This window comes from Lampris incognitus, chromosome 17, assembly GCF_029633865.1.
Source record: "Lampris incognitus isolate fLamInc1 chromosome 17, fLamInc1.hap2, whole genome shotgun sequence".
Taxonomy (NCBI): Eukaryota; Metazoa; Chordata; class Actinopteri; order Lampriformes; family Lampridae; genus Lampris; species Lampris incognitus.
The window spans coordinates 17,443,923-17,457,953 of record NC_079227.1 but is presented as its reverse complement, the minus strand read 5'-3'; the positions used below and the strand labels follow the sequence as shown (position 1 = coordinate 17,457,953).

General features: G+C 46.2%; 1 protein-coding gene across 1 annotated transcript in view; it reads right to left on the bottom strand.

The window, feature by feature from the left end:
• adam11 (ADAM metallopeptidase domain 11) overlaps positions 1–8,250 on the bottom strand; it is a 51,832-nt gene extending 43,582 nt beyond the window's left edge. The window contains exons 1-2 of the mRNA XM_056296695.1: positions 8,193–8,250; positions 7,655–7,830 (exon numbers count right to left, since the gene is read on the bottom strand). Coding sequence (XP_056152670.1) covers positions 7,655–7,830; positions 8,193–8,250 — 234 coding nt within the window. The remainder of the gene's footprint in view (positions 1–7,654; positions 7,831–8,192) is intronic.
• Between the last annotated feature and the right edge of the window lie 5,781 nt (positions 8,251–14,031).

Below are 14,031 nucleotides of genomic sequence, written 5' to 3'. Positions count from 1 at the left end.
TTAAGCAGTGAGCAGCACCTCTATTTACACCATCTTAACCTTTGTCGCTCTGCACTGGATTATGAGGAACTGACAGGGAAGCAACTTACAATATTCTTCTGTCTACTGAAATGAGAAACGATCCTGCTGCACGAAGTGAAATAGAGTACACACAAGATTTTTTTTTCCACGTGTCCTTCACCATATGATTTGAGAACTGTGTGCCATAGATCTCTGAAGTTGAAGTACAGCCGTAAATATCCGATGTGTCCTGTATCTGTCCATGTTATGGGCATGTTGGAGAGACATCTGCAGTTTAAATCTACTTGATAATGGGCGTCTGGGTAGCATAATGGTCTATTCCGTTGTCCACCAACACGGGGATCCCGGTTCGAATCCTCATATTCCCTCCGACTCGGTCGGGCGTCCCTACAGACACAATTGTCCATCTCTGCGGGTGGGAAGCCAGTTGTGGCTATATGTCCTAGTCGCCAAACTAGCGCCTCCTCTAGTCATTCAGGGCACCTGTTCGGCGGCGGCGGGGGGGGATTCTCCCATGTGCTATGTCTCCCTGGCGAAACTCCTCACTGTCAGGTGAAAAAAAGCAGCTGGTGACTCCACATGTATCGGAGGAGGCATGTGGTAGTCTGCAGCCCTCCCCGGATCGGTAAAGGGGGTGGAGCAGCGACTGGGAAGGCACGGAAGAGTGGGGTAACTGGCCAGATACAATTGCGGAGAAAAGGGGGGGAGTCTACTTCATAACTATCAAGCTTGCCCTGAAGGTGGCAGTCAGACTATGTTCAAGTACAAGGGGAAATGCCAAAGGCAACTGAATGACTGCTACAAGAGACGGTGGCCAGAAAATATTTATCTTGATTAGGATCAAATTGAGGCGCCTCTATCTTTGACAGCAGTTTACTTACAATCTGGCGTGGTTTGACCAGTAGTGATGAATGCAGATGTGATATATGATGTGATGGAAAGCTATGACAGCCTTATCCCTGCATTCACTTTCTGAAGTATCATAACGTTGAAGTCTGTGCTGCACATCAGCCAGTTTAATCTCCACACACCAATTAAGCTGTCAACTATCACATGAGTGATAGAAATGCAGATTGGGTCCATGTGTGTTTTTTTTTTTTAAACGGGTCGCTGCTGACTAAAAGAAAGGCCCTCATTGTGTCTGCAGCCAATTCTACCTCAGCTCTCAATTCGCCACTACCTGTCAAACGAATGGCACGTCATGTGTCTTGGCAGCCATGTGGGTCACAGAGATACACGGTCACCAGGGACCAGTGAGGCTAGAAAGTGGCCAGCGAAGGTAACCCAAGGTCAGACTTGGGCCATATCGCCTGACTGACAGACAGTATTTATAGTGGAGGTAATGAGAGAAGATGGGTGGATGAGCAAAATCTAATTTAATTGGATGGCGTAAAGCAGGAAGAGGTTGGGGGGGTGCATTTGATTTGCCTTGTCATGAGAGCGCAGACATTGGACACATGATCTCATGCACAAGGACAAGACAGGTGATCTTGACCCATCGGGTGGACACTATGCGTAGGGTGAGATGCTGGTGGGGCATTTCTCAACAACTTGGGGTATCTTTTTAAGCCGAGTTAGGGAGAAAAGCTTCTTTTCTTTTTTTGGGGTTGCAAAATCATGACCATTGATTTTGGTCATGGTGAGGGTAAAGGGGAGTTACTCCAGTTGCACCTGAGAGTCTCTTTCTGCCCAGCATGACAGTAAGTTAAAGGGGTTTTTGAGGAAAAAAAACTTTGCAAGCTGAAGATTTCACATCTGTCACAATATATGTTCCACTCATCACTGTGGATGCTACTACTACTACTATTACTGCTACTACTACTACTTCTACTACTGCTACTACTACTACTACTACTGCTACTACTACTACTACTGCTGCTACTACTACTACTACTACTGCTACTTTTGGCTGCCCCCGTTAGGGGTCATAAATCACTGTGTATGCTATAGAAAGAAAATGTATCTACTTTCATCACCATGCAGGGAATCTTTTCAGACAAAATGTCTAATGCAAGAGCTGCTAAATTGGAAGTTGAGTTATTGAATTAGATTTCAATTATTTCCCATCAAATAAAGAAAACCAATGAAACACCCTTGACATTTGCTCTCTGGTGGCTTGTCTACTCAGTCCTTTGTTACAGCCAGTACTCTACATTTTGAAAACACAACTTTATCACCTTTATAAATTATAGCACCAACTTAATGACATAGGGAGACATTAATGCTCCATGTGGAGTAAGTGGTGTTACTATAGATAGATAGATAGATAGATAGATAGATAGATAGATAGATAGATAGATAGATAGATAGATAGATAGATAGATAGATAGATAGATAGATAGATAGATAGATAGATAGATAGATAGATAGATAGTGTGATGTTCAGTAGTAGAGGAATACACCTTTAAGGACACAGGGAGTTATGGGATAGTAAACAGAGCAGCCATGGGAGTGGGAAGGTAGACGAGGAGCGAAACAAACATGCCGAAGTTCCACGGCTAATTCAGAAACGGTTATCGTCTGTGAGAGTAAAAAGAAGGTCATTACAATGGCGATGAGGACTTAGTGGATTGACGGAACCTGCACTGCGGAATTGAATTATGAACTCTAATCAGTAGTAACAAAAGGGTAGTAACGTTCAGCTAACTGCATTAGCTGAGCTAGCTAGCACGAATCAACAAGTTCATCCAGGTCATCCGCCATTTCATCATGGCAGTTTTTCTTGTCGAGCGACGCATTCCCGGCATTTGATATCCATGGAGGTGCCCCGGGGACGTTGGGACTTAGATGGGAGAAATGGACGGCTCGTTTCGAAAATTTCTTGTTGGCCATGGACATCAAAGACAATACTAGGAAACGTGCCATGCTACTTCATTATGCGGGCGAACAGGTATATGACATTTTTGTGACGCTGTCTGATAAGAGAGACGCTAAAGACTTTGATAAAGCTGTTAATGCACTTGAGACTTATTTTTCACCAAAGAGGAATGTGGATTTTGAGGTGTCCAAGTTTAGGCAATCTACACAGTCTGGAAATGTAACCGTTGGGGAATACTATGTCCGCTTATGCACACTTGCAGTATCCTGTGAGTTCTCTGATGTTGACGCAGAAATAAGACGCCACATTGTGCAAACCTGCGTATCGCACAAGCTTAGGAGAAAAGCTCTCACTGATCCCACGGTGAATCTGACAAAACTCCTGGAACTAGCCAGGCTGGAAGAAGCGTCTGAACAACAAGCACGTGAAATGGAGAAACGATCAGACACCGTTTCGGATGGTATTTTGGCTCTGCGCCACCGAGAGCGCAGGAAGCAGCGGGCTAGGGAACCTGCTCATTCTGCCCGGCAGCTGCACATACGGCCCCAGGCGCGCACGGATGTGAGTGCTTCAACTGCGGTGGCTCATTCCCTCATCAAGGTGACTGCCCAGCACGTGGGCTTGCATGTCGCAATTGTGGCAAACAAAATCATTTCTCAAAAATGTGCCGGTCGCGCCCAAGACAAAGTATGAACTATGTACAATGTCAACAGTCAGATGACACCTCAAAATCACATGCCCACTCACCACGTCCCAATGAAGACAGCACAGACCACTCCCCCAGATATCTTTTTACACTGAAAGACCCACCTATCACAGTGCCAAAACAGACCATTCAGATAAATGGGTCGCCTCTCGAAGTGCTGGTAGATACGGGAGCCTCAGTCAATTAATGGACTATTGCACATTTCAATCGCTCCCAGCCCGCCCAGTACTGCAGAACACATCAGTCCAGATTTTTGCTTATGGCTCCCGCACGCCTCTGCCAATGCGCGGGCAATTCTGCTCACAACTCAGCTTCCGAGACAGAATTGTCAGAGAAACATTCTTCGTGGTCGACAAGCCAGCAATTCCTGTAGTAAGCTGCCAGACAGCAGTTGCCCTCGACCTAGTCCGCCTGGTCAACAATGTACGTGTGCCGCTCATGCTCCAAAAAAAATTCCCCACCGTTTTTCAAGGCATTGGAAAAGTCAAGGATCACCAAGTGAAAATCCACATTGACACTACAGTGCAACCAGTGGCTCAACAACACAGGCGCATCCCCTTCCATATGAGACAGCTAGTGGAACAGGAGCTGGAGAAACTAGAGGCGCTAGACATCATTGAACGTGTTGAAGGCCCCACGCCATGGGTCTCTCCGGTGGTAGTAGCTCCAAAGCCCAAGCAATCAGGAAAAATCAGACTGTGTGTTGACATGAGATGCCCAAACGAAGCCATCAAGCGTGAGAGGCACCTCACTCCCACAGTGGACGACATTCTAGCAGACCTCAATGGGGCAAAAGTGTTTTCCACACTTGATCTCACAGCTGGCTACCACCAGATTGAACGCCATCCTGACTCCCGCTACATAACAACCTTCACAACACATGTGGGCCTGAGGCGCTACAAACGACTCAACTTTGGAATATCTTCAGCGACAGATATTTTCCAAAACACCATTAGAGAGACACTGTCTGACATCCCGGGTGTTCTGAACGTCAGTGATGACATGCTGGTGTATGGCACTAGCCAAGAAGAACATGACAAGAGCCTAGAGGCGGTCCTTACGCGTCTCAGTGAATGTAACCTCACACTCAATGCTGACAAATGTGACTTCAACAAGACCAAGGTGGAGTTTTTTGGATATGTATTCTCAGATCAAGGCATCTCAGTGGACCCCAAGAAGGTGGCTGCAGTCAAGAAGACCCCAGCCCCACGGAACCCAGGAGAGGTCAGAAGTTTCCTTGGCCTTGTCACATAGTACTGTGGTCGTTTCATTCCAGGTCTAACCACCCTGACACAGCCTCTCAGAGAGCTCACAAAGAAAGACCAGCTGTGGGACTGGTCTCCAACCCACCAGACAGCTTTTGACAAACTCAAAAATGCACTGAGCAGTGACACAGTCATGGCCTATTTTGACCAATCGAAACACACAGAAGTTGTTGTGGACACAAGCCCTGTAGGCCTAGGGGCTGTTCTTACCCAAACTGACTCTGATGGTACACTGCACACACTTGCCTATGCCAGCAAAACACTGTCACCTGTAGAACAGCGATACTCACAGACTGAGAGGAAGGCTTTAGCTATAATCTGGGGCTGCCTTCATTTCCAGCTATATCTACTCGGATGCCCATTCACAGTGGTTACTGACCACAAGCCGCTGGTGCCCATGTTTAACAAGCCATCTTCCTCTCCCCCTCCCAGAATTGAACGCTGGCTACTAAAGCTACAGAACTTCAACTTCTCTGTGACCTACAAGGCAGGTGTTGGTAACCCAGCAGACTACTTCTCCAGACACCCAGTCCACACACATGAGTCGAATAGCACACATGCCACCGAGCTGGCTGAAGCACACGTGTGTTTCATCATTGACCATGATGTTCCCCGTGCTATGACACTGCAGGAGATCCACACTGCCACACAGTCTGACCCATGCCTCCAGGGGGTCATAGCTGCGGCCAGAACAGGAAAGTGGCAAACTCTTCTGGAACAGACAGCAGACATGTCTCCAGCCCAAAAATCACTCCTCCGATGTTTTCATGCACAGAGGTCAGAGCTCATGGTGTCCACATCTGATCTCCTTCTCAGAGGTAACAAGCTGGTAATACCCTCATCCCTGCATAACCGAGTGAATGACATTGCTCACGAAGGCCACCAGGGGTTGGTAAAGACAAATAAACTTTTGAGGGAAAAAGTGTGGTTCCCTGGTATAGACCAAAAGACAGAAGACTGCGTCAAAACCTGTCTTGCTTGCCAAGCAGTGACAAACACAACACAATCTCACGCACCACTCCAGATGACTCCCCTTCCAGCTGCACCCTGGACTGAGGTGAGTGTGGATTTCTGCTCATTGCCAAATGGAGAGTACTTACTTGTAGTGATGGACGATTATTCAAGGTTCCCGGTGGTGGAGAAGGTGTCCACCACATCTGCAAAAGCTGATATACCAAAGCTAGACAGCATGTTCTCATTATTTGGCATCCCAGAAGTTGTCAAGAGTGACAATGGTTCTCCTTTCAATTCTGAGGACTTCTCCAGATTTGCTTCATACCTAGGCTTCCGCCACAGAAAGATAACCCCTTATTGGCCCCAAGCAAATGGGGAGGTTGAGCGCTTTATGAAAACGTTGAAAAAAACGATCCAGATTGCCACACTTGAATGCAAAAACACTCAACAAGCACTGAATCGCTTCCTGAGAGCATACAGAACAACCCCACACAGCACCACTGGGAAACCACCTGCCACAGCCATCTTTAGTAGGCAGGTGCGCACAACACTACCCAATGTCCAAAACACAGTTCCAGACAAGCTCATGAGAGCCAGAGACACACAAGCAAAAGAGAAGATGAAAGGGTGTCACGACAAACACTTCTGTCGCCCATCCCCTGCTCTGAAAGTGGGTGACCATGTGCTGGTGAAAAGACTGCGACCAGAGAACAAATTCCAGTCCTTTTTCCATCCGGAGCTGTTTCAAGTCACTGCAGCAAAAGGAACAATGATCACTGCTCAACGGGGGCAGCAGGTGGTGACAAGAAATGCGTCACACTTCAAGCGAGTGTCCCCCACACTTGGTCCAACTGGTACACTGGGAGAGGACAACAGCACGCGGAGTGAGACTGACCCAAATGACTCTGTTTACAATGATGAACCCAACCCAACGTCAGGCCCAGTGACCTCAGGCGCCCCTCGCTACCCAAGAAGGGTTGCCGTGAAGCAGCCAGAGTACCTTAATGATTTTGTGCCATAACATAACACCTTGGACTGTGTTGTAGTGGAGCATTAGTTTGGTTTTTGTATGCCGTTAATTCAACAAAAAAAAATGTTTATGTTGTGATACCTCTAGTGGGATTTGTTACAAAGAAACTTCAACCCTATCCTATAACAGGAATGTAATGTTTACTTTCTTGGGAATGTTGGAGGGATGTGATGTTCAGTAGTAGGGGAATACACCTTTAAGGACACAGGGAGTTATGGGATAGTAAACAGAGCAGCCACGGGAGCGGGAAGGTAGACGAGGGTCAGTCGGATTATGTGCACGTTATGCAAGGAGCGAAATAAACATGCCGAAGTTCCACGGCTAATTCAGAAACGGTGTTATCGTCTGTGAGAGTGAAAAGAAGGTCATTACAGATAGATAGATAGATAGATAGATAGATAGATAGATAGATAGATAGATAGATAGATAGATAGATAGATAGATAGCCGATCGCTTCGGAGAAGCTTGTCGTCCATGTGTACTCAACTCGATCCGCTTTACACTGATCACATGACAATCACGTCAGCATTTAAAAAAAACTGTTTTCTCCATCCACACTGCAACTTTTAATAAAAATACCAACAACAAAAAACCCCCGCTTCTATGCACCCTATGCATTGCTTTTGCGCACTGCCTGTTGACACCTATGTCCTATCGGACTTGAACCTAGTTTTTTTTGGACACTTGTGTTGTCGCCTCCTGACTAGATCCATGCTTGTGTTGTATTAACTCTCAGATGTACGCAGCTTTGGATAAAAGCGTCTGCTAGATGAGATCGTAACACTGTAACTACGTCTCCGTAGGATAACGCTTAATTTGGCTTGCTTCGGGTGTCCCAATCAGCCCTAAGTGAGACTCACCTGTGCACCCACCGTGTCGTTTCTGACCCGCGTGTCCAGGCGGCTGTGGAGCAGCTCTTGGTGGGAATCTACCCGCTGCAGGAGCCGCATGGGCTGGACAACCTCCTCTGCAAGGAGCCGCTGCTCCCGCCGACCCTCCCACTCCGCTCCATGTCGCCGCGGGGAGCTGCTCACATCTAAAGGGGGTGGTGGGGTAGGGGGCATGGGTAGTAAAGCAGGCCAACCTCAGTACCCAGAGTGGCCTGTGTGGGTCAAAACAGCAGCAAGCACCTCCACGGTGTCTAAACGCTAAGCGGCTCTCTCTTTTTCTGTGTACAGGTTATCCACGTCTACATTCAGCAGCTGCCACGGCGCCGTGTGTGTGAGTGCTGACGCAGAACCAGCACCTGCCGTCCTGAAAACGTGAGCTCTGTCACATCAAGGCAACGCTAGGCTGTCAGAGGGACCACTACGAGTCACGAAATCCGCGTCCTCCAGTAGCTTAACTAACCATAATGATAACCAGTAGCCTGCATGTCCCCCTTACTCGGTGTCTTACCTGTCACGGCACACCGCACACTCAGCGCGGCGAACAGCAGGCATTTCAGAGGCAGCATGATGATCACATAGTCCCGCTGGCTACCGGGAGCAGGCGGGGGACGTGGACCTCAAAGCCGCTGTCGACACTGGTAACTGGAGCAGCGAGGCGTCTTTATCCGCGACACCCGCATTTCTCACCCCACTCTGCAGCTGCGGCGACGGAGAAACATCTGAATTACGCTGGTTTTTGTTGTCGTTTAGCGGGGGAGCCCCAAACGCGCGCCGGGGATGTCAAACGCGCGCCATTGCCAGACCCTGGCGTCAATGCGTTGAGGATGCTCGAGTGAGGGAGGCGGTAGAACACCCCCCCCTCTCTCTCCTCCTCCTCCCCCGGGGTCGCCAGCATTGGAGCCGTCTGAAACGCGCGCGCGCGCGCACTCTCTCTCTCTCTCTCTCTCACTTACACACACACACACACACACACACACACACACCCGAGCCAGTATTCCTCACATCTTCGGTATGATCAGTTTTACGGTGCCTCACTAGTTGCCCGTCTTCCACCACCTGTAGTGCTCTCACAGGCCCCCCACCACCACCCTCAATGATCCCCTTCCCGGGCGAAATCCGAGTTGAACATTTCAATCACATCGGTCTAAAAAGTGGGCAACCGGGAATTTCCATTCATTATTTTTGGAAATAAATTTACTTTTCCCAGCCAATAAATGTGCCCCCCATAGGCCACCTACGTGAGGGAAGTTATTCTGCAGTTTGGCACCAGTACTGGGATACTAAACGAGAGTACCGTAGAATGGGGTGAATAGGGACTTGGTGTTGACTAGGGACAAAAAAGGGTAAAGGTTTTGAAATCATATTTTTTTATATTTGCTTAACACTTTTTCTCTTTTCCATATGTTGAAAGGGCAATCCAACAGCGTCTATAAAATGGTTCGACAGATGTGAAAGAAAACTGTAACGATCACGGATGAATAGGCTTTGTAGCCCTTAGCTAACGGATCTGACCCTTTAGTCGACTGGTTAGCGTAGTCGCCCGTGGTGTGGGAAACCCGGGTTCGCGTCCCGGCTGCGGCGGTTCCCGAGCTGCCCCCCCGAATTCGCTTCATTAATGTAACGTGCGTGCATAAGTAGACCCCTTAGGTCGAGCGGTTAGCGATGTCTCCCGCGGTGCGGGGGCCCGCTTCTGACACCAACGCAGCGAATTCGGGAGGCAGCTCGAGAACCGCCGCAGCCGGGACGCGAACCCGGGTCTCCCACACCACGGGCGACTACGTTAACCATGACTGAAGGGTCAGATCCGTTAGCCAAGGGCTACCGAGCCTGTTCATCCGTGATCGTTACAATACATACAGGACATAGGGTGCCTGAAAAAAAATGCTAACAAAAACAGGGTGGTCAAAACTGTCCTACTCCCATGGCTACTACTTGAGAAAATTAGCTGAAAATGCACCAGTACCTAGCCTGTTGGGTCCTACAACATACTTTTAAAGATCGTTTATTTATCCTAACAGGATTTTTCACAACGTTTTTTTCCCCCAGGTAAACATCGTTTAATCCGGGGTGAATAGGGACACCATGGCGTGAACCCACAAACCTCGTCCGGGAGGCAAGAAGTACAAGAAACGTTCCCGTCAAGATATTAACAAGGCTGTTGCAGCTTGTAAAGCAGGAATGGTATTCAGAAAAGCAGAAAGGAAGTATGGTACACCAAAGACCGTTATTAACAGCAACTTAAACCAACCAAACGCTTGTCAACAAGGTGGGCAGACTGTCTTAAGTGCAGCGGGGGAAAAACGTTTGGTTGAACGAGTCATGACCTGCACAGATTGGGGGATGAACTTAAGATACATCATCAAGAGTTACCTAGTCCTAGACAGGCGTGGGGTGTAAGTAAAACGATTCAAGAAAAATTATCCAGGACGTGACTGGGCCCTCAGTTTCACCAAGACACAAAGATCAACTCTTCCTAGGAAAAGTTGAAAAGGTGGCTAGAGGATGATGACTTTCAAGTCATATTCGTGAGACCAAGTCAGAAGAGCACAGGATCATCATTCGTGTACCCAGACAAAGAAGACCGTTGTGTCATAAACACGTCACAAGTGGTTGGAAAAACATGTGCCCCGGAGAAATTGAGAAGAGGAATCCTGCAATTTGACGTCAATTCGCAAAAGTGGTGAACTGCTCTGACTTTGCCTCTAACTAAACTTGCAATGTGACAATAAGTCACGTTTTTGTTCAATGTTTGAACTGTTTTAATGGCGCACATGCCCTGAGGTGTTATAACTCTTGTTAAAAAGCTTTTAAACTGATACCTTGTTAAAAGGTTTGCCCTAAAATGTTTGTATTGTTTGGGTTTTTTTTTTTTAACTCACTCAGCGTCCTTACCCCCCATGTTGGATGAAAAGGGACATACTATTCAGATCAACCACTTTGGGGTCAATAGGGACGCTTGACATTTCATTAAAAAAAAAAAACCTCCAAATATATTCACTTTTTATAAGATCATATTAAAGGCATTATGGGTGGACATAAAATGCCCTGAGGTTTGGCTCCTGCCTGGGGCTGCATGAAAAAAAGCTACCATGTGGAGAACATTAAAACTGTCCCTATTCACCCCATTCTATAGTAACTGCAATTTTAGCCCATTGCTAAAGCTTATCCCTTACCAATTTTAATTTCTCGGCTAGATTGAAATATTTCAATCATATTGGATGATGGTGGCTGCCAAGCAGTTAACTCTTTTCAACAGTTAGTCTATTAAAATACATTTTATGCAGCCATTCGTTAAAATGTGTGGTCACATATGAATATTTCCGCAATAAACCTGACTTGTAAGAGTCCCAAAAAACAAATTTTTCATAGGAAATTGTATTTCCTGGCTTACACAGGTGTCCCCTTAAAAAAAAAAAAAAAAAAACTATAACTATGGCCATTGAAATGGCTTGTATTAACACACCAAAGAAAGTTGACTTAGTTCATCTGGTCCAGATGAACTAAGTCAACCTTCTTTGATTTTCTTACGTGGATTATTGAGCATGCATCAAGACACTTGTATTAACACATTTCAGTCAAGAAATACAAATACAGGGTATGTATGAAAGGCTTACTATAAAACTCAATAAGTCATTATGACATTTTGTCACCTGACTAAAATCACCAGTTTTGCTTTCATCTGAAAAATTCCATCTTCCACTTATTTGCCATCGAACTGGTAGGTAAAGCTCTACTGACTGAAGAGATGATGGGATTATTACTTGACACTTCCGCAGTCTCATATTTCCTGAAATCAGTCTCTAACTGATGCTGCAGTCTTGATCAGGTTTTACAAAGAATAGATCCTTAAACCCAACAAAACAAAGCAAGATAAATGAGGGTTAACTATATATATATTAAAAAATAAAGCAAATATGTTACATTTCAAATATTGTGCATGTCAGGCGGCTGGGAAGCCATAAAGAGCACATCGACCCACTAGTACCCTTGGCTGCTCCTACTTTCAGTACTTAGATGTCTCCCCTTCCTGTTTGGCACTCTTGGCCCACAAGCACAGTCAGCAATTATGGAGAAAATAGGACAAAATGCCTTAAGAATTCATCTCACCTACCGAGTTTACAATACTGGACTTGAAAAACAAGCTTGGTCAATGAAGAACAAACTGAGCAGATGTATATTTGAAGAATTTATTTAAAACAAAAACAAAAAAAGATTTTACATTTGCCATGATAAGCTGCCTAGTTATTCACATGTTGACAGGTATTTTCTCTCGAGATATCTTGTGACTCAAGACAATGGGGGAGAGGGGATACTTAAATAAAAATATTGCAGATAAGACATCTTAAGTACTCTAGAGCAAAATTTACTTATTTTCTGAACACAGCTGTCTTGCCTAAGCGTCACCAAAAACCAAGCATGACGAGTGTATGACTAATGGTTATATACTGACAAAGTATCACCACAGTTCACTTGCATTTTATCTCATCAGTCTCAGAACTAAAGCCAAGTAGACTTTGCTGGAAAAAGAAATATTCCGCAATTATATTTTTTAAGTCATGTGTGGATTTCCAACAGACAAAACTTAGCACCTAGCCACGTTGCTAGTCAGGTGTAACGATGCCCGAGTTATAACCCTGGCGTTTGGTGTTGTAGCTGTGATGAGTAATGTCTGTGAATGTTCTCATTCATCCAGGTCATGGTTATCCAAAGGAGTTGAATCAAGTGCAACTGGACTTGGTATATATATCCGTGAAGACGTTTCGCCTCTCATCTAAGAGGCTTCCTCAGCTCGTGCCTTTCTAACTAGACCAAGCTAGTCTCGCTTCATCTAGTCAGAAAGGCACGAACTGAGGAAGCCTCTTAGATGAGAGGCGAAACGTCTTCACGGATATATACCAAGTCCAGTTGCACTTGATTCAACTCCTTTGGATGGTGATGAGTAATGTGAACTCTTCATAGCTCCGATAGAGGTGACCTTATCCTCCAAAAACTGACAAGTACAAGCAATACAAAATGGCTCCCAACAGCTGCAATGCACTATAGTAAGCCATTACATCTCTTTTGCAAAGCCAGTCCTTGAACCACCTTCAAAGAGGCCATTTGATACTAATCAGGTTTCTATCTCACCGCTGGTGTGGGTACTTAATTTTTCCAACGTTTATGCTGTTTGACCATCAACACTGAAACAAATGGGATTTGATCCAGATAAAGCACTTTAGCTAAATGAATGATTTGTTTTTGGATATATTTTATTAATCCCCATGGGGAAATTATGCTCTGCATTTAAGCTATCCTAGCTGTATAGCTAGGAGTAGTGGGCAGCCACCGTGCACCAACTCCAGTTCGCCTTGCCACGCCTCGGTCAAGGGCACAGACAGGAGTATTATAACACTAACATGCATGTCTTTTTGATGGTGGGAGGAAACCGGAGCACCCGGAGGAAACCCACACAGACACGGGGAGAATACGAAAACGCCACACAGAGGATGACCTGGGATGACCCCCAAAGTTGGACAACCCCGGGGTTCAAACCCAGGACCTTCTTGCTGTGAGGTGACAGCGCTAACCACTGGGCCACCGTGCCACCCTCCCGCATTCCCCTTTGTTACCCAGCCATGCACCCACACTTGGTGCTCCCTACTCCATGAGCCCATTGGACTGCACCCCACAAGTCCCCATCATGACCTCTGTGCCTCCCCCGACCACCCTTCCCCCTGCGTCCATCCAGAGCACTGCCCCCATGCTGCAGAACCCCTTCCCATGACCAAACAGATAAAAGCCAGAAATATGCACAGAAAATCTACTGCCACTTCACTGATAGCAGAGACGCACGACCCTCACTGGCTACAAGCATCCTCCTCAAACCTGTGGCGGTGCCCCCACCCTCTCAGATGCGCTGAATGACTTCTACGCACGATATGAGAGACTGAAAAACGTGCCGGCGGTCAGAGGTGAAAAAACCCGGTCCAGAAAGTAAAAACCCTAACCGTGTCTTTACTCCATCCGTGTACTAAACCAGCTGATTTGGGAAACTAGTCAGTGCAATCTGATGGTTTAGTACATGGGTACTAAAGAACCAGATTGCACTGACTAATGGAAGAGTGGGGTAATTGGGCAGGTACAAATGGGGAGAAGAGGGGGGGAAAAAAAACCCTCAAAAAAATTAATTCATACCAATCCGTTATAATTCGTGGATAAAACAGCAAATCAGTTGCTTGCTGCATTTTGAAATGTACATATGCCCCTTATCCTGTTACTTAACTAAATTGCTTAATTGTTTTCTCACATTAAATATTCATTTTACAAAAAAAAAAGGAAAAAAAAAGACCCATATTCGTTTGAAGCAA